This window comes from Pelophylax lessonae (genome assembly GCF_965119305.1).
Source record: "Pelophylax lessonae genome assembly, chromosome: 4".
NCBI lineage: Eukaryota > Metazoa > Chordata > Amphibia > Anura > Ranidae > Pelophylax > Pelophylax lessonae.
Window position 1 is genome coordinate 483,567,885 of NC_138771.1, and position 17,662 is coordinate 483,585,546.

At 45.8% G+C, this 17,662-nt stretch overlaps 1 protein-coding gene across 3 annotated transcripts in view; it reads left to right on the forward strand.

Moving 5' to 3' along the window:
• Positions 1-17,662, forward strand: part of PIK3C2G (phosphatidylinositol-4-phosphate 3-kinase catalytic subunit type 2 gamma) — a 208,424-nt gene that overhangs the window by 76,546 nt on the left and 114,216 nt on the right. For all 3 annotated transcript variants that reach the window (XM_082255684.1, XM_082255683.1, XM_082255685.1), the window contains exons 6-10: positions 9,632-9,731; positions 10,154-10,224; positions 11,246-11,309; positions 11,497-11,622; positions 14,493-14,520. In XM_082255684.1, the coding sequence (XP_082111810.1) occupies positions 9,632-9,731; positions 10,154-10,224; positions 11,246-11,309; positions 11,497-11,622; positions 14,493-14,520 (389 nt within the window). The remainder of the gene's footprint in view (positions 1-9,631; positions 9,732-10,153; positions 10,225-11,245; positions 11,310-11,496; positions 11,623-14,492; positions 14,521-17,662) is intronic.

The following is a 17,662-nucleotide window of genomic DNA, read 5'->3' on the forward strand; positions in this document are numbered from 1 at the left end:
AGTCATATTTTAGTCACTACAGACACAGATTTAGACCCCGTTCACACTGGGGCGACCTGATTGGCTGAGACATAGCATTGGCGCCATTGGCTCCCACGGCTGTCAATCACAGTCAGTTAGCCAATCAGGACAGAGAGAAGTGCAGGGTCAAACGACAGCTCCATGTCTGAATAGACACACGGAACTGCAGCTCAGCCCGTAAAGCAAGTTGCTTGCTGTGGGGGCACTCGATAGGAGGAGCAACGAGGCTGCCCTGTGCAAAACCAACTGCACAGAGGAGGTAAGTATAATGTGTTTATTTATTTATTTTTAAGGAGACTTTACAATCACTTAAGGCCCCTTTCACACTTGTGCGACTTGTCATGCGATTTTTGGACTGCAAAATCGCATGACAAGTTGTTCTCCATTATTTCCAATGAGTACCATTCATATCTGTGCGACTTGAAGTCGCACCGACTTCAAAGTAGTCCCTGCACTACTTTGGCATGATTTTGAAGCGTTTTAAGGCCAAAGACATTCAAGCCCAGTCAAAATCGCGGCAAAAGTCGCTGCAAAATCACGCGACTTTGAAGTCGCACAAGTGTGAAAGGGGCCTTAACTCTAATTTAACTCTAATTTTATTTTTTGTTTAGTTTTTATCACTGAAAACATGTAGCTGACGTAAACTATGACGAAAATATTTTCGAAATTAACACTGGCAGAAATGACAGACTGGATTGTCTGTTCTGCCCAACATTTCACTTGGGGGGATTTCTAGAGAATTTTTGCTATCTTGAAACGTGGAGCGACAACTGAGAGGAAACAGAACAATCAGGCAAGCTGGAAATTATTTATTGATTCCCCATTGCGCCCCATTGTTCTGTTCTTATCATACAGGTGTTTGACAAATCATGTTAAACTGATCCCCTGACAGCAGTATGGAACCTCTCCACTGGATGTCTGTGTGAGTGAAATGAGATTTGATGAGCTCTACCAATCACAGACAAATTACTCTAAATTATATTTGCTAGATGTGGTGAGGTGCAGAAACTGGTATTCCCCAGCAGGTGGCGCTCCTGATACACAAATCATTTTCTGCATTTTGTGACTACTGAGAATGTCCACTCTTTCCCATAGCTATCCATCAGCAATTAGTCTACATCTAGGTACAAGGATTCTCCAGCTTCTGCTGTAGAAATAAAAGTGCCAGCAATTCCTTCACTCATATGAACCCAGTAGTATAGGAAGAAAGGCAGAGATGCATTTAATACCCCCACCACTACAAATCCCAGTATTGTCTTCACCAATGGGTAACACTTAGTTGGCCTTAGTCATATAGGAGGAGGGGTAGAAATACACTTATATATATATATATATAAGCTACAAGTCACAGCATTCCTTTCACCCATGGGTGACACCTGACCAGTTCTGTAGGAATTCTATACCCAAATGCCAGTTGGGTTCTTATATGAACCACAAATCTCAGCATTCCCTTCTCTTATGGGTGTAACTTGGCTAGTCTTATAGGAAGAGGGATAAAATACACGCATCCCAAACTTAGTCCGTAAGGTTCAGTATTGTGTTGGCCCACCCTTTGCAGCTATAACAGCTTCATCTCTTCTGGGAAGGCTGTCCACAATGTTTAGGAGTGTGTCTATGGGAATGTTTGACCATTCTTTCAGAAGCACATTTGTGAGGTCAGGGACGAGAAGGCCCTGCTCTCAGTCTCCGTGCTAATTCCTCTACAAGGGGTTTTCAATCAGGTGGAGGTCAGGACTCTGTGCAGGCCTCCACCCTAAACTCGCTCATCTGTGTCTGTATGGATCTTGCTTTGTGCACTGGTGCACAGTCATATTGGAACAGGAAGGGCCAATCCCAAACTGTTCCCACAAAGTTGGAAGCATAACATTTTCCAAAATGTCTTGGTATGCTGATGCCTTAAAGCGGAGTTCCACCCTGGATTTGTTTTTTTTTTTTAATACCCCCGGGACAGTCAGGGCTAGTGCATTCCACAATGGCTAGCCTCTGATCTGTCCCGGGTTGCACTTACCTGCAAGACAAAATACTTACCTTGCAAACGTCTTGTCCAGCGCTGCCATCTCAGATGTGGGCAGCTTGAAGCGCGTCCTCTTCGGCGTCTTCTTCCGCCTTCTGTGGTCCCACGATGCTCTGCGCCGGCCCCGACGTCACTTCCGGGTCGCGCGCGTCACCCCTCCACAGCTTCTGGGCATGCCCAGAAGCTGTTTAGAAGGGGATGACGCGCGCGACCCGGAACTGACGTCGGGGCCGGTGCAGGCGCAATGATTCCTGGGAGCTATGACGTCCAGCTCCCAGGAATCATTGCAGAGCCAGGAAGTGACGACGGGCCGCGGCCGAGGAAGGAGGAAGAAGGAAGTAAGGTAAGTATATTTTCTTCGCTACGAGGTAAGTAAAAAAAAAAAAAATATGCGATTATCCATTTCTTTTTCAGGTGACCCGGAGCGAGAAGATGGAGGTAAGTATAAAAATAGGGTGGAACTCCACTTTAAAAGCTCCCTTCACTTGAACTAAGGGGACAAGCCCAATCCCTGAAAAACAATCCCATACCATAATCCCCCCTCCACCAAAGGATATGGACCAGTGCAAAAGGCAAGGTCCATAAGGACATGAATTAGCGAGATTGTTGTGGAGGAACTTGACTGACTTGCACAGCGCCCTGACCTAAACCCGATAGAACACTTTTGGATTGAATTAGAGCAGAGACTGCGAGCCAGGCCTTCTCGTCCAACATTAGTGCCTAACCTCACAAATGGCCTTCTGGAAGAATAGTCAAATATTCCCATAAAGACACTCCTAAACCTTGTGGACAGTCTTCCAAGAAGAGTTGAAGCTGTTATACCTGCAAAGGGTGGGCCAACTCAATATTGAACCCTATGAAGTAGGGGTGCCATTAATGTTCATGTGCGTGTAAAGGCAGGTGTCCCAAAACTTTTGGTAATGAAGTATATATATATATATATATATATATATATATACATTCTATACCTCCCCCACCCTTTTCTTTCTGGGTTTTTCCTATAAGAGCTACAAGTTTCAGTATTCCCTTCACCTGAAGTGACATCTGGCCAGTCTGTAAAGAAGAGGTGCAGATATATATTCCATTCTTCCCCTCCCCCAGGGTTCTTCCTATAGGTTGTCTCCCTGTACAGACTCTTTAATCTCATTAAGGCTCATCATTGTGAGGTCTGGAATCCTCCCATGTGTTTGGATTGGGAATATACTGCTCAATTGCTACATCCATAAAAAAAACAACATCAATGGACTTTACTGGCAATGACCAATCATCCATTAAAAAAATATAATTTTTCTGTTATTCATTGACGGACACAGCTCCAGAATCTTCTTGACCATAGGGTTACGCTGCCTCCTACAGGAGTAGGACACTAGGCAGGAAAAAGCTTTACCACGCCTATGGGGCAGTCCCAGGGGGTATACTCCCACTTCCTGCTATAGGCATTTAGTTTTTTTTTGCCTAGTCAGGAGTAAGGACCTAGTTCCTTGCTGGAATCTCTGGTCCTAGCATTTTTTCCTTTTTAAATGGAATTTTATTCCTCTTTTATTAATTTCTGTTCCTGTGAGAACTATAATTAACTGCTGGGCAACGGACTGGATATTCTAGATTCTTAACCACTTGCCGACTGCCTAACGCCGATCTACGTCGGCAGTCAGCCCCTCACAGGCAAAGTGACGTAGGGCTACGTCACTAGCTTGTGAGGGTCTAGGGAGCGCGCGCGCGCCCCCGAAAGGCGCGCTCCCGCGTGGTCACGAACCCCCCCGCGCGTGTGACCAGCGGACCCGATGTCCGCCGGTCACTCGTCGATCGGCAGGGGAGAGGGAGAATGTCAGGCAGCTTGTGTAAACAAGCGACCTGTCATTCTCCTCGCTGTAAAGACACTGATCACACGGATCTAGTATGTAGATCCGTTGATCAGTGTCCTTACAGCTCAAGCCACAGCCAATCACAGTAGAAAGCACGCCCCTAGGGATACACACAGCCCCTCCCTTCCAAATAAAGTTTGTAAATAAAATAGTAAATAGTAATAGTAAATAAATAGTAATAGTAAATAAAACCCCTTCACTACCAGTGTATTTTTACAGTAACAGTGCATATGTATAGCACTGATTACTGTAGAAATGTCACTGGTAACCCCAAAAGTGTCACAAATGTCAGTTAAGGGTCCGATCTGTCCGCCCCAATGTCGCAGTACCGCAAAAAAAATCATATCAAACATAGGTAGCATAAAACAAATTGGCCGAAAATGTTAAAAAATTTTGATTTTTACATTTTTTTGGGGGGGAATTTCATATAAAAAAATTTGAAAAATATTGCTATTTTTGCAAAAGTGACGCTCTTTTTTTGTTTATAGCGCGTGATCAAAAAATCGCACAGGTGATCAAATACCACCAAAAGAAAGCTCTGTTTGTGGGAAAAAAAGGACGCCAAATTTGTTTAGGTACAGCGTCGCACGACCGCGCAATTGTCCGTTAAAGTCACGCAGTGCCGAATCGCAAAATACCCCCTGGTCGGAATGGGGGTAAAATCTTTCGGGGCTTAAGTGGTTAAGGTCTCCCCAGTCTGGCCAGAAAGCGCACACAGGCCTCAGCTGTGCACTAGGTCGGCCGTGACATAGCCCCACTGAACGGGGGCTAGCCTGCGAGTTAAAAGTCTTGCAAGGATGCATACGACCGGATCGTTCCTCCTGGCCGACAGCACTCCCATTCCGGTGGAAAGTTGATCTGTCCGGAGCGGTGCCCACCCGGTTCCACTGTATGGTAAGTAGTTGTCCCCCCCTCTCCCCCATGAGGGGGGTCCAGTAGGTAGTCCATTCGTGGACCCTGGCTTGGCATCCCCCTGTGGGATCGCAGTCGGCGACCCTCACCTGCCTGTTTTTTATCTACAGTATATAACAATCCTGATTGTTATGTTTCGTGGTGAGCTTAGTATGTAGCGACCCTGCTGGGTCTGCGTCCACACACTTCGAAAGCTCTGATAGTGAGGAGAATTCCTCTTCTACTGCAGCCGCGCATGAAACGGCGCTGGTGGATGCAATGATTGTATCAGTGCGGGCAAGCTCCCCAGAAGCGGCAAAAGGTATCCCCTTTTTCCGCCTACTTTGACAAAATTGTCGTGAGTCAGTGACCTAAACGCAATATGTCGGTGCCTAAGAGTTTTCGCTAGACGGTATCCCTTTGAAGAGTCCCTCTTAAAAAAGGTGGACAGTCCCACCTGTGGTGGATTCTCAAGTTTCCAGGCTAAATAACTCCACTCTAATTCCGGTGGAGGAGTCTCCGGCTTTTTTAATGATCCCTTTGACAGGAGAGCCAAGACTTTGGTCTGCCACATGGTTAGGTCGGTTTGGTCCTTAGGCCGGTGTCCATCATAGCTTTGGTGTCCCGGAGTGGGCAAAGCTTTTGCGCCGGGTTTTGGAAGGGGAACAGCTTCCCCCCTGCCCTTGCGAGCTGGCGGACCAGTTGGTCCAGGGGTTGCAGTTTGTCTGTGGTGCCTCTCGGATGCGGCTTCCTTCGTTTCTAGGCTGTCCGTGACAGCAGTGGTCCTTCGACGCATGATATGGCTGAAATGAAGGCCTTATCTGTTCTCCCCTTTTTTAGGGGATCGCCTGTTTGGATCTAACTGGATGATATCATTAAGGGTCTTACAGGGGAACAGTACTCTTCTTCCACAGGCTGCCAGGGGCAAGGAGTCTCGTCACTGAAGTGGACTCTTTTTTTCTCGGCTAATTTGCGGCCTTTTTCTCCCTCAGGATCTCAAGACAAAGGATATGTCAGGACCTTCTCGGAGGTTCCAAGAGGACCTTGTCTGGGAGAGCGGGTTCTTCCAGACCTGCAGACAAGCCCTTTTTGCCTAAAGGGACGCCCTCACCCGTGTCTGAGGTGGGGGACGTCTTTGCTTCTTTCCGGACCCATGGACCTCCCTGATTCAAGACAGGTGGGTCCACGAGCTGATCCAGTCCGGCTACAAGATCGAGTTTTGGTCTTTTCCTCCAGTGAGTTTCTTTCCTTCCAGTTTGCATTTGTCCCCAGACCGCCTGCGGGGTCTCTTCGGGGCAGTGCAAGACTTTCTACTGCAAGGGGTGATTGTTCCTGTTCTAAAATTGGAACATTTTCATGGTTTTATTCAAACCTGTTTACAGTTCCCATGAAGGAAGGCAAGGTACATCCAATCCTGGACCTCAAGGATTTGAACAGCGTGTGCTGGTGCAGCATTAGTGGCATCCCCACATCAAAGGACGCTTCCCTTCATGTTCCAATATATGTCGGTCATCAGCGTTTCCTCCACTTTGCCATGGGTGAGGAGCATGATCAATTCCTGACCTTACCCTTTGGTCTCGCCTCAGCTCCTCAGGTGTTCACAAAAATGTTGACCCCGGTGTTGGCATTGTAGCGGCAGCGGGGATTGCGGTACTGGGTACCTGGATAATCTTCAGTGAGCAGAGTTTCCAACTGCTCTAAAGGATAACCTGGAAACTACTGTATGGACTCTAGGAGTTTGGTTGGAAATTGAACTTCCAAAAATATGCTCTGGTTCCGTTGGACTATCTGGGTCTGATTCTGGACTCAGCTTCAGCCAGGGTGTTTTTTTCCAGGGGAAAAATTTCCAAAGCTGCAGGATGCGACTTGGCTCCTATTGTTCAGCAGTCAGTTTTCTTTCAGGACTTGCATGCGGGCGCTGTGCCTGATGGTGTCTACCTTTTAGGCGGTTCCGTTTGCACAGTTCCACTCCAGCCTCTGCAATGGGAGATCTTGCCAAGTGGGATAAGGATCCACAGTCTCTAGATAATCTGATCCTGTTGAGCTGGGATTCGAGAGGGTCCCAGATATGGTGGCTTTGCTCTCTGGCACTTTAACAGGGTAAATCCTGCCTTCCCCTGTACTGGACGTGGGTCCCCGCAGTTGCCAGCCTGTCTAGGTGGGGAGGCGTTTTGGGCACAGATGTGTTCAAGGGGCCTGGACTCTGGGGGAGTCAAGACTACCGGTCAATATACTGGAACTTCAGGCGATAAGATTTGTCTGGCTCATCGGACAAATCACCTTTAGAGGTGCAAGGTAAGGATTCAATCGGACGATGTCACGGCTTTGACGTATGTCAATCACCAATGGGGCACAGGTAGTGTCCTGGCGGCTCGGGAGGTAGCCAGCATTCTAAGGTTCAGCTGTGTCTCCAGTGGGGAACTCCCGAGGTGAACCTGTTGGCCTTTTGTCTCAACAGGAAGGTACAGAGAATTGGGGCAAGGTCTCGGGATCCTCTGGCCGACTTCACAGATGCATTGGTGGCTTCTTGGGGCCAGTATATCCGGATATACGCCTTTCCCCCTCAAAAACTTCTGCCAAGTCTCCTGCGAAGGATCGGAGCCGAAGGGATCCAGTCATCCTAGTGGCTCCAGACTGGCCTCACCAGTCTTGGTATGCCGATCTGGTACAGCTGGTCGCCGATACCCCTTGGAGACTTCCTCTCAGAGAAGATCTATTGCCCAAGGGCCAATCTTCCATCCTGCTTTACAGTCGCTGGCTTTACTGGCTTTGCTGTTGAAAGCCAGGTGTTGAAGGATAGGGGGTTGTCTGAATCAGTGATTCCGACGTTGTCAATGGATAGAAAATCTACCTCTAGGAAGATTTACCATTGCGCTTGGAAGACGTACATTGCATGGTGTGAGTCTCTTGGGGTTTATCCCCGTTCCCTTTTGGTGGCTTGGATTTTGACATTCCTCCAACGAGGTGTTGAGCAGCACCTGGCCTTGGGTATCGTCAAGGGCCAGGTTTTCGGCCTTGGTGGTCTTCCTTTACCATCCTTTGGCTATGCATTCTTTGGTTCGCACCTTTTTTCAGGGGGTTCGGCACTTGGCTTCCCCAGTACGATTTCCGTTGTATCTGTGGGGTGTCAATTTGGTGCTGTCAGTTCTCTAGTACTAGCCTTTCGTAAATAATTGCAAGCTTCCTCTGCTTACAGTACAATGACCCAGAAGGTAGCCTTCTTGGTGGCTATTACATCTGCATGCAGGGTGTCGGAGCTGGCGGCGTTGTCTTGTCGTTCACCCAACCTGGTGGCTCACAGAGACAATGTGGTGCTTCACCCTTGTCAGTCATTCCTTCCTAAGGTTGTTTCTGGTTTCCATCTGAATGAAGACATTGTGTTGCATTCCCTGTGTCCTAAGCCTAAACATCCTAAATAGATTGCCTTGCACTCTCTGGATGTGGGTTGGGTGATCGGGGTGTACCTTGTGGCAACCGGGGTGACCGTTTCCAGATGGACAAGACAGGCGGTGGTGCAGGCCTATTCCATCAAGGGTCAGGTTGCTCCGTTCCCTGTTAAGGCACTTTCTACGTGGGCGCTTAGTGCCTCCTGGACCTTCCACCATCAGGCGTCAGTGGTGCGGCCACTTGGTCATCTGTGCACACTTTCACAACATTTTATATCGATGTGCTGGCATCTGCGGATGCTGCTTTTGGCCGCAATGTTTTGCAGGTCGCTCTTTGAGAGCATTAGTCCTCTTTGAGGGTGTATGTTTTTTCAGGTATGCTCCAGTTGTTCCAGGTTGAGGTCCATGTTACCTGGCTAGGGTTAGCCTTTTGGGAATTTTTCTGCTGAGTTTTTTCCCACTCCTCATGTTTAACACTGCTTTGGGATGTCCCAATGGTCAAGAAGATTCTGGAGCTGTGTCCGTCAATGAACAAAAGAGAAAATTGGATTTTTGTCTTACCGTAAAATCCTTTTCTCTGATGTTCATTGACAGACACAGCACCCACCCCTCTATTGAGTTGGGTTATTTTTCTTCTGACACTACTTGCAACTAAACTGCCTATAGCAGGAACTGGGAGTATACCCCCTGGGACTGCCCCATAGGCGTGGTAAAGTGTTTTCCAGCCTAGTGTCCTACTCTTGTAAGGGGCAGCATAACCCGATGGTCAAGAAGATTCTGGTGCTGTGTCCGTTAATGAACATCCGAGAATACAGTATGTGTTTTTTGGTTTTCTTTTAGTGCACTTTTAGTGATTGCTGCTGAATTCTCATGCGTCCTGAGGAAGCTAAATCAGAGGACTCACGATTCCACCATACAAACATATACTTGATGAACTCAAGTGTAATTTCATTAATATGAATAGTGGTATGAGTCTGCAGTCACTATAAAATCATGTGTTTATTATTTTTACTTGAAATCTCAACCTGAGATACAGTATATAACCGTTTTAATATGATTGTAAAAAAAATTGGATTTTTGTCTTACAGTAAAATCCTTATATATAGAAAAAATCAAAACCAGTACTATAAATATTAATAATAGCCATTTAATTTATTGAGATATAAGCTGTTTTAATATGGTTGTAAATAAATAATATATTTAATGAATTACTTTTGTTCCCCCTTCATTGCCAGTAAAGTCCATTGATTTTTTTTTTTTTTTCTATGAACATTTTACATCACCATGGGAAATGACAGCAGTGCACTGTAATTAACATCTATAGTGTTGGAATCAGTTCTGTTCTGGCAGATGTGAGTTTCAGGGAAGTTTTTGGTATTTAAAAAAAACCAAAACATTTCTCCCTTTCAGGAAGAGTCTCTGATGTTTCTCTGTTGCCTTTTTTTCTTCTCTTGTAGCGGATTCAGCTTGCGGAGTCATTCAAGTCTGTGGAGATTGTCCCGTATTCAGCTACAGCTCCATCATGGGGGGGATGACTCTTCACCACTCGCCCGATCCGTGAGTTCAATCATTCACTGTACAATATTGGCTGACCTATCAGAATTCACTTTACTGAAGCCAAAGCAGGGCAGGACAAATTTTGATTGGTTTCCCTGCACAGTGCTGGGGTCATTGAATTCCTTCTTTCCCTTTATACTGCAGATTATTACAGATCATTAAATATTACAACATTTTCCAGAGCACCCCATCCACTACCGAAATACAGTCAGATTGATTGATCTGTAAAAATGGCAAAATTGAGAAAATTTCTATTAAATAGTGACACGATAATCAATGAAATCTAAAGGAAAGCTCCTCCTTCAACTCCCCTCTACTGTAAATTGTGTCTGATTTAGGGTGGAGTAAATGATCTGGAAAATAGTGATGAAATCAGTAGATAATCCGTTGTACCCTCCTCATTGTCTTCCTATATCTTAAAGGTTGAGGATGATTGGAAGCAGCTGGAGCTCAGTGACCGACAGGAACATCGCCAATACTGGACAGAGCTTGGGTAAGCATACAATCACAGCCGATGATAAAGCATTGTGTAAAATGTGACACTTTAATGACTCTGCCCCTCTCAGGGGGCCAGTTGGGGGAATTCAAGTAATTATATAAATGTAAGAAGCTTAAAGCTCAACTCTAGCATTTGGTTTATTATAGGCTGGAGTGCTGAAGGGTTGGTTCTCTGATTAATTCTATTGTCATCCTTGTCCTTCTTGAAGGGATTTCTCCTCACTTCTTGTTCCATTTGACACCTGTCACCAGATGAAAATATTTCCCCAGCATGCAAAAGATTGATCTCATTTTCTGTACTCCACCAAAAACAAAGCCCAGAGTTCAGCTTTAATAGAAAGTAAATCAGAGTTAGTGCTTTGTAAGAGAACCAAATGGGGATCCGGAATCCCCCTCTCACCATTCCCAAAGGAGGACTGACAAGATATGGTTAAGAACTTCGGTCTTGTACATGTTTTCCTAGACACGTGTGAATGTGATCAGCTTGATATCATATAATGCTGTGTATGTATATAATGTGTACTGATATATGTGGATGGAATGGCCATATTTACATGCACAGCGTTGCTTTCAGCTTAGTAGATCTGCACAGCTGCAAGTTTACCAGTCAGGGTCTGTCTGAATGAAAAAAGTTGAGTCTCTAATAGCATGAAACACCAACAATACCCCTGATAGCTAGAAACATTCTGAACTTTACCATAATGGGATTTGGTGAATATGAGCCGTCATGATTTATTGGGATAGCAATGACAAGTCCACCTAAAGGTAAGAGATACATAGTGGCCATATTTGGTCATAGTACCCTCTGTCCTGAGTGACTCACTCCTCTCAGGTACCTTTGTCATAGTATCTAACCAAAGCAATATAACCAACTGTTCTGGGATCCTATGAACGGGACAAATGGACAGATTGGTCCAAACAGGCAGCTGCCTGCAGTTTCTAACATGGAGAAATTTCTGCTGCCTACCTTTTACCATACTGGCTCATTGGGGTTAATTGATCTTCTTCCTTTCCAGAAAGAGACTCCGCAGTGCCATCTGCCAATATGAGGAGAGAGTGCTACATTTCCTCTATGACCAGGTAAGGAAAATCCCCATAAACCCCACCAAATCCAACCTTATTCTTCGAAAACCCTATAAATGCAACCTCACACCCACAATCCCAACGAGTTACTCCCACAAGCTCCCTCCTACCCCCAGCTCCCCATCTATGAACGTTTTTTCCCATCATCCTTGACTGATGAACATTCTGCTCACATATTTTTCAGCACGCTGGCATTGAAGGCCTTCTGGGAGCCGTGAAAGAAATCTGCTACCTTCTCCGCTCGGTTGAAACCAAAGAGATCAGTGACAGCCTGCAGACTGTGCGCGCTGCTTGTTACCGGCCAAATCAGGTGAGTGCATTGCAGGGGGGTCCCAGCCATTACAAACCATGCAATTCATATGCAGGAAAAGTTTCTAGAGCCCGTGCTTGTATTCAGCATAAAGTGTTCAGGCTGGAGCCTGAAATGAGTATTGCAGCCATTACACACAATGCTAGAGCATGTGCATAGATGCGAAATGTCCTAGATTTGCCAAGACAGCATCATCAGGCCTGAGGTCTACGATGCGGGACTGTGTCCTGGGATCACAGTGTCACCCCTTGAGTTACTGCACATGCACAGTAATACAATAAATTAATAATTATGGTGTCCTGAGTGGGTAGTACCTGGATAATTAGATGGGTACTGCGATTTTTCTTATGTATCAGCTAAGTCATCTTCCATGCCAAACAACTGCTGAGATAAAACCAATTACAAGATAAATCATGAAGAGAGTCTATTTTTTATAAAGGTGCCACCACAGTGACTCAATAAATTTGCAGGATGTGCGTCTTACTGTTGCACAGTGATTTCACTTCGCTGTTCCTTTACCAATGTTTCACTATTTAAAATGGACCAGTCAGAACAGAAATATGAGAGCTGCCATTGCCATCCTGTCTACACGTCAGCATGCACCACACGTGCTGTATACATGCATGTTGTCATACACATAGAACGCTCTGTGACTGGGAAATTTACATTAATCTGCTAGCTAACACAGATTCGAAAAGCAGAGTACCATCTAGGCGCTGCGAGAATGTACTAGCCTTTCACTTCGACGCAGAATCCCAGGCACTGAATGTTGAATATTAATGGTTCCCCCGCAGGCAATGTTCCCGGGACCAGCGCCCAGGATGAGCTGCATTTACTGAAGTTCATGGCCGGTTCAGCCTGTTCTCCGGGCCAAGGACTCCACTGATTTGCAGCTTTTCCTGTGAAGTGTTGGATATGATCGCATGATAAATCGTCTCCAAGGATCTCACATCAAACAGTACTGACAATGTGCTTGTTAGGCAGTGGACACAGAATGGTCACTCAACGGTCAAATCTAATAGATTAGTCTGACAATGTCCTCGGTGCCCCGTCCTAGATGACTTGGGATCCCCCCCTAATCATTCTTCATCTCCAACGCAGTAAACACAGCATTTGTTGCACTGTAACAGTTACCCTGCTGTACAGTCCATGTGAGGATTATCTGTAGTAGAAACACAAAAAGTCAACATTTTTATCTGGAATTTACTATTTATCAGCACAGTTTCAATGAGCACAGAGCAACTAATTTACAAATCAGATGTTATGGAAGTGTCTTTGAGATTATACTGTGTACAGGGATTGACATTAAAGTGTACCTGTCAGTACTTTTAAAAGTCTGTAAGAATAAATCCCTGACATATTACAATATACAGCAACAGTAGGATTTTTCAGAAACATTCCACCTCACCATTTCAATAAAAAAAAAAAAAAGCCTGCATACCTTGGGTTCCACTCATTTAGGCTAGGTTTACACTGTGTGCGGAGCAGCGCACAGCAGAGGGGTCCGGGGCGTCCCTTTTCACTGCTTTAGGTCCGAATTTGTGGCTGAATTTGGACCTCAAACAGGCCATAAGACGCACAGGATCCTTGTGGAAACCGCTCCGCAGCCATCCTGGAGCTGTGTAAACTGGCTCCATTTTGACCCGGTCACAGTCTCCTGAAATGCGAAACTCGCATCCAATTCCCACCAGTGTGAACCCAGCCTTAGTGCCTATGCTGAAATAATCCTATCAACCTGCTGCAGGCAGACAGAAGCATTTCCTTAGCCCTTAGGCTGGTCATAGACAGTTAGACGCTGAGATTCAAACTGAGTATGGGCAGGATGAACGTACCAAGTTGATCGATCAACTTGGGTACAACAAGCCTGCTGGATTTTACTTGCGCTTATTGCTAGCGGCAGCTATAGTCTTCTCCCGTCGGAGGGAAATACAATGTCTCAGCAGGAAGGATTCCCCTGTCAGCACTGCCAACTTTGTTAATACGAGAATCGTGCGACTTTCTTTCCTGCAACCTGTGGTTGCAGGAAAGAAATTTGAACCGTCTATGGCCTGCCTTAGTCTCCCATCCCCAAGCAATGGGATCATTGTAACTTTGCAACAAGTCTCAAGGTGAAAAGGTGCAGCAGCGGCTGATTTGTGTCACAGCCAAGAACTGCACAAGTACATGGATTTACATGATTGTGTCATCCCTCATCTGTCATCTATCTCCAGGAAGTAGATGGGGACTCTGGATAATGGCTGAACAATGATGGTACCACCCTTCTCGCTAAAAATAAAAAAAAAATTATCTTTAAAAGGAATGTGTAGCGGTTTTGTACGTTTTTTTTATTCCTAAAAAAATAAAATGTTGAGGAAAAATTGTATTTTTAGATAGGTGATTAGGAAATAATGCATATGAATATTTGTGTTTTCACACCAATGCAACAGGTGGTGCCCTTGGCTCTCTTTTGTGTTTTCTAGCCTCTAATTATCTGCTTAGTTTATAATATAAAAGAAAAAAAATTAGACCGAAGGCGAACACTGTTTTTTAGAGAATCTGCAGTTATCTGAGAGAGCAGCATTATGACCACCCTGTGTTTCATTTAGATTTTATGAAAATAGAAAGACAGAGGTATAAAATATCAGTTTAATATCTTATATACTCCTCCCCAAACCATTCAATGACCTACGTCCCCCAGGCTAGATCTAGTGAGCAGTGATTTGAGGACATCCAGAAATCATGACCAGAGCTCAGTGGAGGACAGGATTGGGATACATCACCTGCAGGGTACATACACCATAGCGCTGTTAGCATCAGGTAGAATTATGAAATCCGACAATCCATCTGGCATAGATCTTGTACTGATCACCACAATTTTTTTCTCTCCACAGATCTGGACTATGTCACCGCAGGGAAAGAGTAAGTGACGACAGTTTCATTTATTGTCATTAGGACTAAAGGGGAAATGTTTTCTCTTCTCTTACATCTGACAGCCAAAACTGACCTATCCCTTGAAAATATGCATAAAAGAGGACTTATTGTCGCTAGCCACTGGCTGATGAGCGCAGCTAAGGAAATGTAAAGAGTCTCAAAACACCGAATTACCCTTTAGGATTACAGTGAACGACGTGTGCAAAGAGGGCAACTGGTTGTTAAAGAGAAATACTGTTATATGGAAGCTGCTCAGCTATCCCTTTTTTCCTGCCTGCTTTGCTAGCCTGATGGTTTCAATGCAGTCTGAGTCGCTAATCGAAAAAAAAAAAAAAAAAGTAGAAGTAGAACAGTAGAAGCCAGGCAATCTGCATTTCTCTATCATTCATCGACAGACGCAGCTCCATATCTTCTTAAACCATTGAGTTATGCTCCTCCCATCAGAAATAGGACACTAGGCAGGAAAAAGCTTTACCACATTTATGGGGGCTGTCCCTGCAGGCATAACCCCACACACTCTGCTACAGCCTCCAGTTTGTTTCTGCCTAGTTTAGGAATAGGACCTAGTTCCCTGCTGGGACTTCGGTCTTAGCTATTAATAGGGAAATTTGTTATTTTGTGATTGTTTTTATTTTTACTAGTTAGAGTTCCTGGAGAACTACAAGCAACAGCCAGCTGTGGTTTCGGAATAGATATTCTAGATTCTTAAGGTCTCTTAGCTTGGCCAGCGAGCATGAGCAGGTTATAGTCCAGAACTAGGCCTTGCCACGACAGAGCCCCGATGGATGGGGGCGAGCTTGCGAGTGGACAAGTCTCGCTGGGAGGCGATTAACCTGGCATGCCCTGAGTCCCCGGGTGAGAGGTGGACTGTTCGGAGTGGCGCCCACTTGGTACCGTGGTATGGTGAGTAATACTGTCCCCCCAATCCTCTGGTGGTCTTGGAATGGACATGAGCCCCCTCCCTGGAATAGTCAGACCCTCGGGGCTCCCTCAGTTCCCCTAGCCTCTGGGATACTAGGCCTACCCCCTCCAAGATTTTTCCCCTACCCAGAGCAGGTTCCTACCTCCTGGGGGGCAGAAATATTGTTTTCTGTGGGGGTGGCTTTGTCCTGGTGGGGTCTCTTCCTAGGGACCCTCCAATGCCTCTTGTCTGGGACCCCCTCTGGGGGTCTGGAAAACCACATGGCGCTCTGGGGAGGCCGCTATTTTGCTATAGATTCATGCTTTCTATTCTCCCATTGCCATGCATGGGCAGCCATTTTTTGTTAGTTCCTCATAGGAATGCATGGGGCGGCCATTTTCTTGTAGTCCACGATCGCTGGACAGGCAAACGGTAGGACACACAAAAATCTAGCAATGACCAGGCTGTGCTTTCTATTTACTGTGTCAGATCGTTTTACTTTCTGTTTCACAGAACGTGCTGACAGTCTCCTGAGCGGTTTGGCAACGTTTTCTGGGGTCCCCTGTAGGTTTTCTCCACCTACTCTGCTATCATATTGTATTGGATAGGGTCTTGGTATTCCGCTAAGTTAGCGGTGGGATCGCGATTTTAACGTGACACTGCATTATTTTCATCTCAGTGTAAAATGGAGTCCCAGGATAATATCACCTACAGACCCCCTAGGTGCGGGTGCGAAACCTTCTGGGTCGCAGCCACTGCCTGCGCTTACAGCAGTCTTGGAAAGCCTGGTGTCAAAGGTAGATTTTGTATGTAAAAGTGTTGCTACCCTCCAATGTCCTCTGCCTTCGCCTCTCTCGGTAGTTTCCTCAGATTGTGAGATATGGCCACCACAGACGCACCCTGCCCTGAGGGGTCGGTGTCTTCGCATTCTGATGGTAAAGAGTACCTGTCCTTGTCAGCGGCCGTGCGGGAACACACATTGGTGGAAGCGCTTACTGTTTCAGTGCGGGAAACTTTAAAATTGGCAGATGAATCTACAGCGTTGGGTTTGCAGGTGTCTTTTGGCTCCAGAAAATACCAAAAATCGGCCAAGGTGTTTCCTTGCCTGGAGCTTTTTTACAATATTGTCAATAAACAATGGCGGCGCATCAAGCACATGCTAGTGGTGCCCAAGCGCATTAAATGCCATTATCCTTTTGAAGATGCAGTTTCCACTAGGTGGACTGTCCCACCAAAGGTTGATCACCCAGTTTCCAGGATGAATAAGTCTTCTGTGGTTCCAGGGGAAGAATACCCGGCCTTTGCAGATCCTGTGCATAGACGAGTGGAGTCTCTGTCCCGCCATCTACACGTGCTAGCGGGTTCCATATTGAAACCTATATTTGTGAATATTATGGTGTCGCAGACGGTTACTGAATGGGTGAAGTTACTTAAAGGTAACTTGGAAGCTGAGCAGCTCCCCCCAGCGGAGCTTGAACTAATGGACCAGAATGCTCAAACCCTGGTGTTCATGTATGATGCGTCCCTGGATGCAGCTCCCCTAGTGGCCAGAGTGTCGGCAGTGGGGATTGCGATTAGACACATGGTGTGGTTAAAAAGCTGGTCTGCGGACCAGGCTTCCAAAAAGACTTTAACAGATCTTCCCTTTATGGGGAAGAGGTTGTTTGGATCCTCTCTGGATGAGTTGATCAAAGGCCTTACAGCTGGGAAGAGTACTCTTCTTCCTCAGTCCTCTAAGGGCAAGGCGCCACGTCAAAGACGGGGGCCTTCCTTCATGAAAATACTGCTTTGGGACATCCCAATGGTCTAAGAAGATATGGAGCTGCGTCTTTCGATGAACAATAGAGAAAACTGGATTTTTGTACTTACCATAAAATCCTTTTCTCTGAAGTTCATCAACAGACGCAGCACCCGCCCCTCTGCTTCTGAGTGAAATGGGTTTTTTGTCTGCTAAACATTGCTTGCAACGAAACTAGAGGCTGTAGCAGAGTGTGTGAGGTTATGCCTGCAGGGACAGCCCCCATTGGCATGGTAAAGCTTTTTCCTGCCTAGTGTCCTATTCCTAATGGGAGGAGCATAACCTAATGGTCTAAGAAGATTTGGAGCTGCGTCTGTCGATGAACTTCAGACAAAAGGATTTTTCGGTAAGTGTAAAAATCCAGTTTTTCTGAAGGCCAACAACAGCAGCCCACATTGTTCTTTCATGAAAGCTGCACTTTAAATCAGAAT